The 16221-nt window shown below is 41.2% G+C and overlaps 1 protein-coding gene across 1 annotated transcript in view; it reads left to right on the top strand.

Moving 5' to 3' along the window:
- The window catches only part of LOC144669664 (A disintegrin and metalloproteinase with thrombospondin motifs 8-like), a 28923-nt gene extending 14918 nt beyond the window's left edge, over positions 1-14005 (top strand). Inside the window, exons 4-8 of the mRNA XM_078532181.1 lie at positions 2415-2707; positions 4163-4349; positions 5902-6074; positions 10053-10228; positions 12395-14005. Of these exons, the coding sequence (XP_078388307.1) occupies positions 2415-2707; positions 4163-4349; positions 5902-6074; positions 10053-10228; positions 12395-13133 (1568 nt within the window). The 3' untranslated portion in view covers positions 13134-14005. The remainder of the gene's footprint in view (positions 1-2414; positions 2708-4162; positions 4350-5901; positions 6075-10052; positions 10229-12394) is intronic.
- Positions 14006-16221: the final 2216 nt, after the last annotated feature.

Raw genomic sequence — 16221 nt, 5'->3', positions numbered from 1 at the left:
CCCTTCAATGTGAAGGAGGTGCTCTTCCCTTTGCTGAGCCAGGTGCCTCCGCCGTTCTCTTCTTCTTCTCTGGTCTACGTAAACCATGAGGCATACCACTAAATCACCGGGCTCCATGACCCTGATGCTCTCCTCCAGCAGGATCAAAGAGATGGACACGTGGGTTAGCATTAGGTGTACTAAGAATCTCTCTTGGTTAAGTCTGAAGGCCCCTTCACGCATGCAGGAGAGTGCTGGTCACCATTTGGATGGCCAGTGTGTAGTGCGCTCATTGGTTGCCTAAGACAACACCCACCTCCGCCCCACCTGACCGATTGGCAGCAGCTTCTGCCATTGGACTGCATGCTGTGCTCTCAGCTCAGGCATAGGCATTCTCCTAACCCACACTGCAAGGCTGCACTGTTAGCTTCAACCATAATTGACACTGGTCCAAGCCTTAATCAAGACATTGCAAAGGGCTGTGAGCGCCTCCACCAGTGACTACGCCAGGGCCTCCTTTCGCAAAGGGATTGTAAACCGTGCCCAGTCGGCCAATTGGTCTGCTGCCCCCTAAAATGCACATTCATTTGCAATCTGCGCTCCTCCCAAGTGTGTGGCTGCTTCCTTCACACCCCCTCCCCCCACCCCCAAGATTGTGCTTGAGTATTTCCTTCATACTGTCCTGCCTTGCCTCCCACCCACCCTCTGCCACTGTCCACCCCCCAAACCCCAGGCCTGCCCTGCACTGGAGCCCTTGCTCTGGCACCACACTGAAAGCCAGCCGGGGAAAAAGCAACTTGCCTGCTCCCTTCCCCCCCACAACCCCACGAATGCACGGCACCTCTTTCTTGTTGTCCTATGGGCGATGCTCACAAGCACTGAAAGTTTGTGTGCACTCACCTCTGAGTTCCGCTTGAAGTTCAGGTCGTCAGGTGCACACAGTTGTGAAGCACGCTGTCCTGAAGTCACGCCGACGTGGGGGGTAAATCTGATGTGGGGGCGATGTTTCTTATAATTGGATGCAAATGTATTAAAACGAAATTCTTGACATGTGGCAGCAGGGAACACAGCCCACCATTGACAGGTGGAACGGACGATCGCAAACTGGTTTCATGGTGGCGTGAAACAATCTTTGGTTTTCTCGCCATATTATTCCCCCCCCCCCCCCCCCCCCCCCCCCTGCCATGACGCCCAACGCCAATGGGCCTGGAAAATTCCGGCCTAAGTGTTTGTATACTTGTATCCTATAACACCATTTCAAGGCTTCAGTCTCCAAATTTGTGCTGTGTTGCAGGATTGTGCCTACAGTTCAAATTCACCAGTTGAAGTTCAAAATTCCTATATTATTTCTTATTTTCTCAGTAGTTTTTAACGACATTCCTTTTGTGTCAGCATACCTTGGACACTATTCCAAATCTTCAACATTGCAATAAAGGCAGAATGAGAATATTGGGAATATTCTAAAAAAAATTACTTTGTCTAGTACAATTGTAGTTTTCAACTGACCCCAGTATCTTATAATCAATTGGGCATTATAGAAAAATTGTTCATTTTTGATTGTATTAACACATTGCATAAGCTGAAATAATATTCAGTATTTGTCTGCTTCCATTGGTGAAACCAAAATGAAATTCTGGAAATACAGTACAGGTAGGAGCTGAAATGGATAAATAGGTTACTATTTCCCTTATGGTGGATTCCACCTGAAACAGTTTTCCCCCTCAAGTGCTACATGAAACAAGCTTCTCTTGAATCGACAACCCATTGACTTCAATGGAAAAGAAAATAATGTGCAATGTAAAACTGATGACTGATTTGATTATAAACCCATTTCATGCTCCTGGTGTAGACTAATATAATCATTTTTAATATTTGAAACAAGAGTCTGAATAGATTATTAGCTTGATGAACCTAGATCTATAAATGGACATATGCCAACAGGAAGAGCTACAATTTGATTTCACAGCCTTTACCTAATTGTAAAAATGGCCTTGACAATTGATTTTCAATTATTATTAGAATGCCAAGTGATTTCCTTCTCTCCAATATTTTCCTCTTTCCCAATCCATGCTCCAGCAACCCCCCCTACCCCCAGCTAGGGTCATGGAGCTTCTGGACTGAAATTAACCAATGGCCACTATCAATTACATACTAAAATCAACTATTTAATTAAGAAATTGACTTGCAGATGAGGGGATTGATGCAGTTCTAATGTTCCTTGTAAATACAGACTTGGAAACAGTCGTAAAATTGATGCAGTACATATGAGGTTCAGCACAATGTCACGAGCACCATAAGTGCCTGAAAAAACACCCGATGCGTCTAAAGCTATGTGAAAATAAAATAATATTATCAAAGCAGAATGCTCATTAAAAATACATACGCTTCTTTTAAATATACAAAGTGTAAAAAAAAATACTTGGTGTTCTTCTCAGGTGACTGTCTGCTCGATGCTCCTGTTCAATCAGTTCCATTGCCCACCGAGCTGCCGGGGCAGGCATACAACTTGGACGCACAGTGCCAGCAGATTTTCGGAGAGGAGTACAGACACTGTCCAAACACGTCAGACTCCGATTTGTGTTCTCAGCTCTGGTGTAGGATTGAGGATCAACCCATGTGTCACACGAAAAACGGAAGCCTCCTGTGGGGAGATGGGACTCCATGTGGGCAGAACAAAATCTGTATCGATGGTGTGTGCATAGGCAACGACGAGGTAACTAGCTTAAAGGTAAGGTGTAGAAATGTGTGGGCTTTTCCAGAGATTATTTTTCACTATGAGGTTAACATCCCAAAGTTTTAATTGACCTTTTAATGCAAGTGATTGTAAAGATATACAAATCACGATTACATGTTAAGAATAAAGAACTGAGAAAATATTTTAAAACCCAGCCGCAATTTATTTAGAACAGTAGTTTGTTTGGTCCCAGAGACATTTTCATAACACAAAGTGTGCTGTATTACAACAACGCAAGGCTTCATTTTGTATCTTTGAGCTGCCTTCAGCCCAAAACAAGCAGGGGTGCTGTGAACCCATTTGAAGGGCTGCCTGAAAATCACGTAAAGAGGGTCTGGGGCACTAAGAGGTAGACAAGCTGCCCTACCCCTAAATTTTTAACTGTCCGCCGCTCATTTCTTAGGGAAATAATGGGCAGCCAGCAGTTGAAGATTACCCAGCCCACAATTTTTTTGTCCACATAGGACCTTTGTAATGTGATAGCAAGCTCAAGAAATCTCACTTGTGTGTCACGTACAAAGTGAATACTGATTTTTAAGTGATTGCAGATATTGTAAATTTTGGTATTAAACATTATCATTTGATATTAGTGTCCTGATCAGATCACACAGGGTTGGAGCTATGAAACAATGAACTGCAAAAATGAAAGACAGGCAGGTAGTTAGATGAGCCACAGATGTTGGGTGCACCAGTAAATTCATATAACGACCTGGTACTTGGTTTAAACCCAGTCAGCCCAAACTGATGGGGTGAAAACATTCTCTCTTTCCTTCCTGTAAGTGTCCTGTGCAAAAGCTCTGTAGCATCAACCTATCCCAGAACAAAACTATCCACAATTCGGCCAAAGTTGGTCATATCCTTCAAAGACATTCCACTGGTTCAAGGGGGAAATTCACAATGCCTACAACACCTGCTCATTTGACGTTAAGACCTATAGTTGGGCCAAAGTAGAGGGAACTTTAATTTGCATTGGAGCAATATTTCTTGGCCGAGGAGTTCTTGATACTGACACAGTGCTAAATGGGAAAGTGTTTGGGCTAGATTTTAAATCAAGTCTCAGGACAACGTTGGACCTACTGCTTCACCCCATCTCTGCAAAACTCTTAGCATCTCTGTTTCGTAGCCGCAATCTTACAGTGACTGCCCTTTCCTTCATGTATATTTGATGGGGTAAGGGAGCCCAAAGCTTGCAACGTCGTAAATGATACTGGGTATTCACTTGAAAAAGCACTGATGGAAAGCAAGACAAAGTTAGTGGTGCATTAGAAAAAAATGAGAACAACAGCCTTGGTAGAAAATTGGAAATGTTTTGATTGGGGCTGCTTGTTTTTTCTCAGATAATTGAGGATTGAATGCAAGGTAATTTTTGTAATACAATTACACAATTTTAGTAAAAGTCTACAACATGTTATTAGACAAGTGGGTGTTGAGTTTTTGTCTCTCTTGCAGGTTGTAGTCCAGGGAAGCTGGGGGTCTTGGAGCCCCTGGGGCGAATGTTCCAGGACTTGTGGTGGAGGTGTGCAGTTTTCATTCAGAGAATGCAATGATCCAGTGCCTCAAAATGGTGGAAAATATTGTGAAGGACAGCGAACACGGTACCGTTCCTGCAATACACAAGATTGTCTGAATAATAATGGTAAATGGATTATTTTGGTAATTCAAGAATAATTGTAGAATTGTCAATATGGAGTGGTGACCTATGGAATAGTTGCAATTACACAAGGGAGATGAAATATTCAGCCCGGAAATGTAAATGGGTCACATGCCCTTCCACATTCACCAATCATAACTCATCAGTTCCATTTCATTTCCAGGTTTGTCTGAAATACAACTTCTGATATAAAATTTTCAATCACGGGTCAGGAACCAGGCACTGAGGCCAGTTCCAGGTCCCAATTGCGCAAAGTGTGCTCTAGGCACCCCACCACAATCTTCAGCGCTGTAGCCAATTAAAGGTCAGGAAGCAGGCTTGTTGTCCAATCAGGGATGATGGGCAGGCACCCAACTCTGGAGTACCAATGGGAGGACCTCCCGCACTCAGAGATTAGTAGCCGCACTGGCTGAGTTGGGAACTGCCGATCTGAGCTTGGAGACAGCAATGAGCAATGGTGGGGAAGTTATGTTTTTTACAATGCCACAGCTTCTTGGCCATAATCCTGCAGGGACAACCCCTCCAGCAGATGGCCAGCTGCTGCAACATGTGGCCCATATTGGGTCCGTTGTGAGGGACCCCCACAACTGCTCAAGTTAGGCTGGATGTGGTCCAGGCCAACATAGACTGTCTGCACTGGAAACTGAAAATTCCAATTGGAGCTGGAACAAAACCTTAATAGGCTCCATAATTTACAATAGTAGGCAAGCAGCCAACCTGTCCCCAAGCCACCCTCATTGAAAATGACTCCAAGTCATAATCATGCAGAATCATACCGCCAAATTGCGTGCTCACCTGCCTCTGATCCCGACCCCGATCCCATTAAAGTTCTGACCCCAAAGTCTTTGTTACAAATAAACACTTAACTTTAACAGTTTACAAATAAGCCAGATATGGAGCAAAGATCAAATGTGAGCATTGAAATATTTTGGCTTATTCTGCTCATAAATTGATGGATGGGTTGTGCTGAGGAATGAGATATGTTCACGTGTAAGCCCCATTCAGGTCAGTTGGCAGGTGAAATGGAAAGTTTCTCTAAATAGGTCTCCAGTACCTCCTGCTGCCTACGGCTCCAATAACTATTACCTGATCACATTGACAAATTTGGAGGTTCTTCCCCTACCCCTTGGTCTGAAATGCATGCTACACAAACACAAAGGATTGGGTTGGGTCCTCTCTGTGAATCACAAAGGCAGTGGCAAAGAGGCTTGAATGGAGTTAATAGTGTAAGGGATGCTCATGCTGCCTCATTATCCTACAACTAATTTGCATTTTGCTCTCTTGTAAAATGTTGCTTTCAGGGTTTGAAGGGAGCATGTTCACTGCAACCTTGTCCCTTACAGAAATGTAAGCATATTATAGCTTTGTCTGGTACACAGTTTGTGCTCTTACATTGTTCTGAAAAGGCTCACTGGCGGTTTTGGCAGTTTGGAACTGAGTCACATTAAAATCAAGTAAATATTTTAAAATAAGATAGGGCTCACTCCCAACGTGACACAAAGAAAATAACTTCTAGACTCTGTTTATTTTGCAATAGGAAAAAGCTTCAGAGAGGAGCAGTGCGAAAAGTACAACAGCTGGAATTACAAAGACTTGGTTGGCAACACGGTTAACTGGATACCCAAATATTCTGGCGTGTCCCCAAGAGATCGGTGCAAACTGTTCTGCCGTGCTAGAGGGAGAAGTGAGTTTAAAGTATTTGAATCCAAAGTAAGTACCTCCTTAGAATAGACAGTAATTTACAGCTATAACTGAAAACAGAAAATGCTGGAAATACTCAGCAGGTCAAACAGCATCTGTTTCTCCATAGTTGTTGCCAGACCAGCTCAATATTTCCAGCATTTTCTGTTTTTATTTAAGATTTCTAGCATCCACTGTATTTGGTTTTAGTTTCAGTTGTTTACAGTTATGGCTTCACCAAGTCTGTCAGTGTAATAACTTAAGGTTGAGTAACACTGTATTTTTGAGATACATCCTGGTATCTTACTATATTGTCAGATCCCATATTAATTTATCCCAATAATCTATTCCATTCTGTGTTTGGAGCTGGCCTGTTAATCAATTCAGCTTTTTTAACCAAAAGAAATGAATTACTCTTTGCAAGAATAAGTCATCTGTATTGAAGGTACTGTAGCATTGTGGTTATGCTATTGGACTAGTGCTCTAGAAACCCAACTTAATGATCTGCAGACGTGGGCCAGAATTTTAACAGCCACGGAGAGGCAGATTTGGGTACGAGAAGTTGGAGGAAGAGAGTGGCGCTTAGAGGCCAGGAAAGTCTGGCATCGGGTTGGGAACTCACCATGATCCTGCCCAAATTCCAGATTAACCTAGGCAGGTTTGCAAGCCCCTGGAGCTGTCGGTGAGTAATTAAAATATTTGAAGAGGCAATTAACCGAGGATTCGCTGGCTTTAACAGCCAACACATCGGGTTTACAGAGCTGTGTGGAACCAGATGAGCAAACAGCAGAGAGTGCTTGTTTAGTGACATAAGAAACAGCTGGATGCTTGTTTAGTGAAACTGACAGGCTGGGAAGCCTTCAACCCGTGAAACTGAAGAGCTGCAGCCCTGCATAAGTGAGAGGCTGCAGCTCACTGCCCTTCTGAGAGAATGCTCTTACTGCTTGACAGGCGATTTCCAACTCCTTGGAAGTTAGTCCACTTGTCTTGCACTTCACTTGCCTTGAACTGCACCTCCCTGTTGCCAGCCTTCACTGTGGCAGGGGAGTTGCTGCTCTACTTTGAACCTCTGATGAGGAACAAGAGGAGCAGCAAGACTAAAAGGAGCAGGAACAGCAGCAACAACACTGGTTGCCTTCTCCTCAGCCCCATGCTGCTCCACAAGACAGAGGGAATGGACACAGAGACGCAGCTCAAAGGAGCCGAGGCCCAACACCAGATCTATGGGCAGACGATCAGCTCTCCCAACATATATGAACTTGAGTGTCACAGGAGGCTTTCATGACGGGTCATTGCTGACATCTGCAGCCTCCTGGAATAAAATTCCTTCCAAGTGGACCCATGGACACACTTGCCAGTGACCATCAAGGCGGCTACAGCTGGAAGGACCCCTCACCTGCTCCAGTTTTCTGCTTCCCCTTAGGAGTCTGCAGCCTCTTCTGCAACGAGAGAAAGCAGAGAATTGTGAGAGTGAAAAATGGAGAGGAGGAAAAGGCAACATTGACTGTGAGGTATGAGTGGGAGATGGCACAAAGATAAGGGTGAATGTGAATGTTGGCTGTTCGGGTGGATTCTGTTCTGCTAAAGGGGTTTACATCATGCCATAATTTTCATGTTTAATTGTGAAAGAAAAATAAGTACAGTTTACAAAATATTAGTCACTGCAGCAATTATGCTGAGGACCTTTCCATCGTAAGCTAAGAGAATCATTTAACACCATTACTTCCTTTATTTTAATAAGTTTTTTTTTTGGTATTTACAGCATCTTTAACAGCCCATCACAAACTTAAAAAGCACAAGGCATGTACATACCAGCAAAGAGTGACATTCCAACCCTGGCATCACTCGCTGCTGAGAATTCAAACATCCAGCTATGGTTGGCAAATCCCATACTGAAACATTTCTCTCCGTTGTGCAAAATAAGACGAAATTAAAAAAACCGCTGGATGTCCTCAACACAGCTCAGCTATACACTGAGTTTAAAGGATATTAAAACATTTTATGTTTAATTATTTTTAGATACTGCCCAGATTGTCCAGGATAATAGCCATGCTGTTAGCACCTCAGTGCTTTGTTTATTGCAATGGATGGACTACAACTATGAATCAAAAACAGAATTACCTGGAAAAACTCAGCAGGTCTGGCAGCATCGGTGGAGAAGAAAAGAGTCGACGTTTCGAGTCCACATGAAATATTTCACCCCTCTCCTAACTATACTCAGTTCTGTTGAAGGGTCATGTGGACTCGAAACGTCGACTCTTTTCTTCTCCACCGATGCTGCCAGACCTGCTGAGTTTTTCCAGGTAATTCTGTTTTTGTTTTGGATTTCCAGCATCCGCAGTAGTTTTTTGTTTTTACGACTATGAATCATTGTTTTGGCACCATAAAGCTTTGATGTCATCAATTTAAGGCCTTTAACTATATTGTGGTATTTGCATTTAATTATTTTTTGGAGACATCATAAAAATAAATAACATATTCTGCAAAGATCCTTCTGCTCTGTAACAAAGCGCAAATAATTACATATGGGCCAACTGCAAAATATGTTGGGTCCTTTACAGTTTTCAGAAGGGTAACACTGATGCTTTATGAGAAAAATGACAAGTTCTGAAAATCTGGTAGTTTGGTTGAATGGATTAATTTATTGCATCTCGCAAAATAGTCAGAAAAAGATTTAGTGGCTAAAATAATTACATTCTGATATTATGATACATTTAACATATTTTTATGAAATTACTTTAGGGGTTTTCCAGCCCCCCCGCCACCAGCGAGATCTTCCAGTCCCATCCAAGTCAATGGACCTTTGGCTGACTCGCCACATCTGCTGTGATGGGACCCATCACACTGGGGCTGGAAAATCCCGGCATTCGTCTTCTATTTTAATTTAGGCATTAGGTATTTGCTCACACTGTAGTGACATAGGTTTGGATATTATGAATCTGATAACTGGGGTGCTCTACTATGAGGAGTCAGTAAATTTATGCCAGAGGGCATAAACTTAAGACAAATACCAACATAACAAAGGGAGGGAAAAGTGGAAATATTATTTTTACACAGAAACCATGTTGGAAGCAAAGTTGAACTTAGCTTTTAAAGTGGAAGTGAGGAAAATATTTTGAAATTTTTTTAAAAAGTGGCATAAGCAAAGGCTGGGGAATGGGACTAATTGGAATGCTGGCAAAAGCACAAAAGACCAAATGGCCTCCTTCTGGCCTTTAAAATGTTATTATACTGTGGAAAAAAAAGTATTCTGTAGAATCACGGCCCAAGCTTGGCTACAGTAGTTAATTAGCAGTTTAAGCTCTGTGCAGGCAGAACAGGAAAACACTGGCTGCTAATGTTAATACCCTAGCCCTTATCTCTCTTTGTCAAGGAAACAATTCAGATATATAATCAAATTAACACTTCTTTGTCAATGCTGACTAATTTCTTGTTAGACTAGTCAATTAGATCAAGGTTTATTTTGTTGTCTTGTTCAATTAAATTCTTGCCATTAGAACTGTGAATACAATAGTGTGTGGTAAGATAAATGAACAAGCATAATGGCACCATAGAGCACCATGAAACCTAATTTCATAATTAAAAGGGACACTGGATCCAAAGTATCAAAACCCCTGGACTAAAAATCTGATGTAAAATTCCCATCCTTTTGTGCTTCAGGAAAGAAAGCTATTGCAGTCAGACTGGAATACACCACAAATTTCCTTCCCAATATAAGGATGTCCTACTCCAGACTCCTGTGGAATTCTTATATGCCTCACCTACACAATTAATCATGGGCATATTGTTATAAATTTTAATCAGAATGTATAAAATAATTTTAAAATCATGCAGACTTTTGGATACAAATACATTGGTACAATATAGCACCACCCTTTCCTTCCCCTTGTTCCATTATCCTGGTTTATATCAATGCTCCACTATACTAATCACATTTTCAAATGTTGGACATCAAAATATCTTTATGATGAAATGCAAACTAATTTAAATCAATTCTTGGTGTTGCAGGTGATTGATGGAACATCATGTGGTCCTGATACAACATCGATTTGTGTGCAAGGTCAATGTGTAAAAGCTGGCTGTGACCATGTCATTGGATCCAGCAAGAAATTTGACAAGTGTGCAGTCTGTGGTGGGAATAGCTCAACATGCAGGAAAATAAGTGGCTCCCTGAACAAGTCCAAGTATGTCCATTTCTATAGTAGGTTCTGCACTCTTCAAAGTTAAAATCTGTCAACAAATCCATATGATACAGTGAAAGATGTGTGCTTAGTATTTTGGAAATAGTTATATGATTTGATTTTACAGCTGGAGAAAAAAGCATTTAGCAAATGTAATAAGCTACTTATGAGTTAGTATTGATTGCAGTAGGCAGTAGTTAAAGCACTCACACATTGGAATCTGAATTAGGTACCTTGTTTGAATCATTACTCAGGTATATTCTAAAGGATGAATTGGTCACTTACAAGCTAGTTACTTTGAGAATGAAAGAAAAAACTTAAGGAGATTTCCACCCTTTTGACCAAAGATGATGGTAATATTATGAGGCGGACAAACAATGAAAGAAGACATGAATACACAAAAAGCAGGACAAATCCAACCCCAGCCAATTACTGCCCCATCAGTCTACCCTTGATCATCAGTAAAGTGATGTAAAGGGTCATCAATGGTGCTATCAAGCAGCACTTGCTTAGCAATAACCTGCTCAGTTTGGGTTCCGCCAGGGTCACTCAGCTCCTGACCTCATTACAGCCTTGGTTCAAACATGGACAAAAGAGCAGAACTCCAGAGGCGAGGTGAGAGTGACTGCCCTTGACATCAAGGCAGCATTTGGCGGAGGGTGGTACCAAGACCCCTAGCAAAGCTGGCGTCAATGGGAATCCGGGGCGGTGGGGGGGAGAATTCTCCGCTGGTTGGAATCATACCTAGCTCAAGGAAAGATAGTTGTGGTTGTTGGAGGTCAATCATTTCAGCTCCGGATCATCACTGCAGGAGTTCCTCAGGGTAGTGTCCTAGGCCCAACCATCTTCAGCTGCTTCATCAATGACCTTCCATCATAAGGTCAGAAATGGGCATGCTCGCTGATGATTGCACAATGTTCAGCATCATTCGCAACTCCTCAAATGCTGAAGCAGTCCTTGTCCAAATGCAGCAAGACCTGGACAACATCCAGGCTTGGGCTGACAAGTGGCCACTAACATTCATGCCACAAAATGCCAGGCAATGACCATCTCCAACAAGAGGGAATCTAACCATCGCCCCTTAGCATTCAATGGCATTACCATAGGCGGATCCCCCATTATCAATAGCCTGGGGGGGTTACCATTGACCAGAAACAGAACTGGACCAGCCATATAAATACTGTGGCTACAAGACCAGGTCAGAGGCTAGGAATCCTGCAATGAGTAACTCACCTCCTGGCTCTCCAAAGCTGCTCACCATCTACAAGGCATAAGTCAGGAGTGTGATGGAATACCGTTCACTTGTCTAGATGAGTGCAGCTACAACAGTACTCAAGAAGCTCAACACTATCGAGGACAAAGCAGCCCGCTTGATTGGCACCCCATCCACAAACATTCACACTCTCTACCACTGATGCTAGGTGGCAGCAGTATATACCATCTACAAGATGCTCTGCAGGAACTCATCAAGGCTCCTTAGACAGCGCCTTCCAAACCCACAACCGCTACTATCTAAAAGGACAAGGGCACCAGACACAAAGGAACACCACCACCTGGAAGTTCCCCTCCAAGCCACTCACAATCCTGACTTGGAAAAATATTGTCATTCTTACACTGACGCTGGGTCAAAATCCTGAAACTCCTTCCTTAACAGCACTGTGGGTGTACCAACACCACATGGACTGCAGCGGTTCAAGAAGGCAGCTCACCACCACCTTTTCAAGGACAATTAGGGATGGGCAATAAATGCTGGCCTAGCCAGCGATGCCTACATCCATGAATGAATTAAAAAAAGGCTATTGGTGTTAAAAACGAGGCAGTAATACTGAATTTCTATAAAAGAATAGTTAGATGACAGTTGACATTCTAGGGAGATAGGGATTTCAGGCAAATTGGACCTCACCCCAGTATCGATACATTAGTGAACAAAAGGGAAACTTTCTTCATCTCCGCAAGTCTATTTAGTTGAGATTCCATCAAAAATTCAGAGACTGTTGCCAATAATTATGCCACAATTTCAGAGCCCTGAGATTGCATTTAATGCATTCTTCATTCACATTATAAAAACCCTTAATTGTGGCAAAACCTCATTTCACACCATAACAAATAATGAATTTCTTATAATCAGACATTATCTTTTGTGGATTTAACTGTTTCTTTTCTTCCTAGGTATGGATATAATGACATTGTGACCATCCCTGCTGGAGCAACCAATATAGATATCAAACAACGGAGCCACAAAGGGATTAAACATGATGGTAATTACCTGGCTGTGAAGTTGCTGGATGATAAGTATATTCTGAATGGAGACTATTCAGTGATAACAGTAGAACAAGATATTCCAATTGGAGGGGCTATTCTCAAGTACAGTGGCTCCTCTACTACTCTGGAAAGAATTCAAAGTTTCAAACAGCTGCAAGAACCACTGACAATTCAGTTGCTGTCTATGAGTATAGATACATTGCCTCCCAGGGTGAAGTACAGTTTTTTCATCCCCAAAGATGTGTTATTTAGCAAGCAGAAAGCCAAAGCAAACAAGAAGTCCCCTAATGCCATCAAACAATCCATCGCCTCTCAGTATACTCTTGGGGAATGGTCAGAATGTTCTCGTAGCTGTGGATCTGGTTGGCAAAGGAGAAATGTAGAGTGCAAGGACAATGATGGCAAAGTGTCCTTGGAATGTAACTGGGCATTGAAACCAGAGGACATCAGACCCTGTGCCGATACGCCATGCCCACTTTGGCAGCTGGGCGCTTGGTCCTCCTGCTCAAGAACTTGTGGCAAGGGGGAAAGGAAGCGGACTGCTTTATGTGTTGAATACTCTGGCAAAACTGCAGAAGAGGATAAATGTGATTCTTCCAAACAACCCAAATCTGTGACTGAGGAGTGCTTCCTACAGGAGTGCTAAACATGGCTACTTTATTTGCAATAAGAAATACAATCTGACAGCCCATACTAACCAGACTCAACCTTGCTTAGCTTCAGGGTTGTGTAGCCATAGGAAAATGGAGAAAATGCACTAACTGATCCAAATAGGTCAACAAGGTAGACCTGTTTGAAGTAGTAAGACAGCAAAGACCACTGTATATCTTCTTTTTGTTGTTTTGCCAGATAGTTATCTACCTCAGATGATAGAGAACGTTGCCTTTCAGAAGTTAGGCTAATATACTGTACGATTTTCTTATATGCTGCTGTTTCAGTCTTAACGCTCGACAAGTCAGCCATTGCGAAGGTGACAAACTTGTAATCATAGTAACTGTAATTTAATAATTAAGAGGTTCTGCCTTTGGTGTGTCTATAATAGTTTGTTACATATCAGTTCCATACAACAGTGTGTATATTTTATGGAAGATTTTAAAACTAATTCAGATGTAGCATTCCAACACTATATATAGAGTACCTGAGGTATTATATACCTTCAATGAAGGAGTGTAGTTATTTTTAAGCTTCCTTTTAAAGCTATTTATTTTTGTACAGTTTATATCTTAATGGTTCGAATTGGTTTTTTTTAGTTGCTGCTGTGTTACAAACAAGAGACTTTTTCTCCCCTTTATCTACAGAGATGCTTTACTTTGTACACCTGGTTATTAGCTCTTTTGTGGCAAATAAGGAGACTCTGGTCAAACTGAGGTACATTAAAATAAATCAACTTAATTTTATAAAAACCTTATAAAATCTTGATTTTTATGAATGAACTTTGCCACTTTAGTGAGTATTGCAGAATTTGCTCTGTCAACAGCCCTGTTTAATCTCGCACAATAAATCATGAATTATAACTTTTATTCTATCACCTGGTATTCTTTTTAATGTCTCCTCAGTAATTCTTTCCTTATCTCACTGTCTCATACTTTATTCCTTCTGTTTCTTTTTTTTTAATTTTCTTTGTATCTGCTTCATCCCACTTATTTTTGAAGGAGATCATTCGAAATCATTGGTCTTATCTGTGTGAATGCAAGTCTTTAATTTCTGCTGCAAATAATACATTCAAAATCTTGTTTCAAGAGAGGAAGATGTTTGGTTGCTGAAAATCAGTCAAAGCAAACATATATGTCGAAATTAATTTATCAACCATCAAATTGCTAGAGTTGACACTGATGTATATGAATAGATAAGAGTGCAATGGAACTGTTGTGCAGTAAAAGCCTAGGATTGCATTTCAAAAATATCTCAACGTTTTACCCTAGGTTTTATTGAGGCATTTTCAGATTTACAACTGCAATATCAGTAAGAGTTGTGCTGTTTCTACCAAGAAAAAAAACAGCCACTCACCTTTTTATCAACCAGTTATAGAACGGTGTTGCCATTATCTCTGTTGATACGTTATTGGCCCATTATTTAATGTGGTCTTGGCAAGAAGGAAAGAAATATATTAAAAAGAATTGGAGCAAAAGAAACAAATTTCAGTTTTGAGTTTCAAGGGAGCTTCAAATTTAGGAATAGTGAAAGGCGAACCTTTAATATTAATATCAAAGGTTGATCTTATTCAGTATGCACAGCAACCTATCAGTAGAACTTTTAAACATAGTTCTAAATTCAAAATCTTCCCATGACTGATATAGAATATTTCACATCTTTCACTGAATTGTTCAGCAAGAATAAGGTAAAACTTGAAATGAGTAAAAGACATTCAACTCCCAAGCCAACTCTTTTTACAGATCATGCACAATCCACAGTGGCTTGGATTGTACTTCAAAGTTCCAGGAATAACCAATATACTGAACTGGCCAGGCATGGTTACTATGGTCAATGATTCATTTCTATCCTGAAGGGGTTTTCCCTGACTATCTCAAAGTCTTTGTTCAAAAACAAAGGCTTTTCTTTTTGGAAAACTGAAGTTTTCATGAATGCAGAATGACAGAACATGGAAGAGATGGGATTTAATCTAATGGATCGGTGACCACTAAGAGCACTGTATGCACAAAGACATTACTGTGTCATCTGACAAGTTCTGTGACCTGTAAACTTGCAGGCTTTTTTTTTACATTTGGGAAATAGCATATATCATGAAAGACATTACATGACTCTGGTTATTCAGCTTTGGTTTGGGCAAAAGGTCCGCAATCCATGGGTGAACTGGAAAATTGGATTAGGATCATACATTATTGCATCATCCAGAAGTTATGTTACTCATCGAACTGAGTAACAAATACAATATAAAAAGGGTATTTTAAACACTTATGGACTCACTTTTAATTTAATTATTTTGTTGGTTAAGAATTTTCCTATGAATTACTGGTTCTGTGTATTGTTTGATCTTTTAAATAAATTTGACCTAGTAGCTTTTAGCCGGTAGACATTGGTTTTATTGTATCTTATTTTCCAACTTCTGAAAGAGTCATAAGATGTAATAGACATCCCATGTGATCCCTTTGACACTACACTGAAGAAATCATGGTTAAACCTGGGGATGGGCAAGCTTATATTGGAGTGGCATTAGATCACGTCTATATGTGAGATGAATGTGTGCATGGCCACTGCTTATCATTTCAATGTACCCCATGATTCTCCTTAATTTCCATTCTATACCATTCCAAATTAAAACCTTTGGTCCAAAATTCTGATTCACTTAAAAAATATTACCAGTTGTCTGAACATCTAATGTTAGATACAATAAACTTGGTCCATTGTCTTGAAAGAAGAGTACGTTTTAGGCATCAGCTCATTTTTCTGTGAAATATTTAAGTTGGTTGGATACACTGATTGCATTAAGTCATTAAAGTGGATGTGGTCTAAGGATTTGCAAATTGTCCCTTTTGATCTGACAATATAAATTCTAATCATTGTTCTGAGCAAAACAAATGTCATCAAATTATTATATATATGCCGCAACTTTCCTGGTGTGGCAGTACCCACCGCAGGAGATTTGGCTGGAGCCACTGACTTTTGGCAGGACCGAATGATTATGGCGATGGGTGGGGCCAGAAAATCAAACCCAGAGGGGGGAAATTTCCCCCCATCGGGGGGGGGGGTTGTGTGGGGTGGGCGTGGACCCGATC

The sequence above is a fragment of the Cetorhinus maximus genome, chromosome 2, assembly GCF_964194155.1.
Source record: "Cetorhinus maximus chromosome 2, sCetMax3.hap1.1, whole genome shotgun sequence".
In the NCBI taxonomy this organism is placed as follows: Eukaryota; Metazoa; Chordata; class Chondrichthyes; order Lamniformes; family Cetorhinidae; genus Cetorhinus; species Cetorhinus maximus.
Note: the sequence above shows the minus strand (reverse complement) of the source record. Positions and strands in the feature narration are given on the sequence as shown.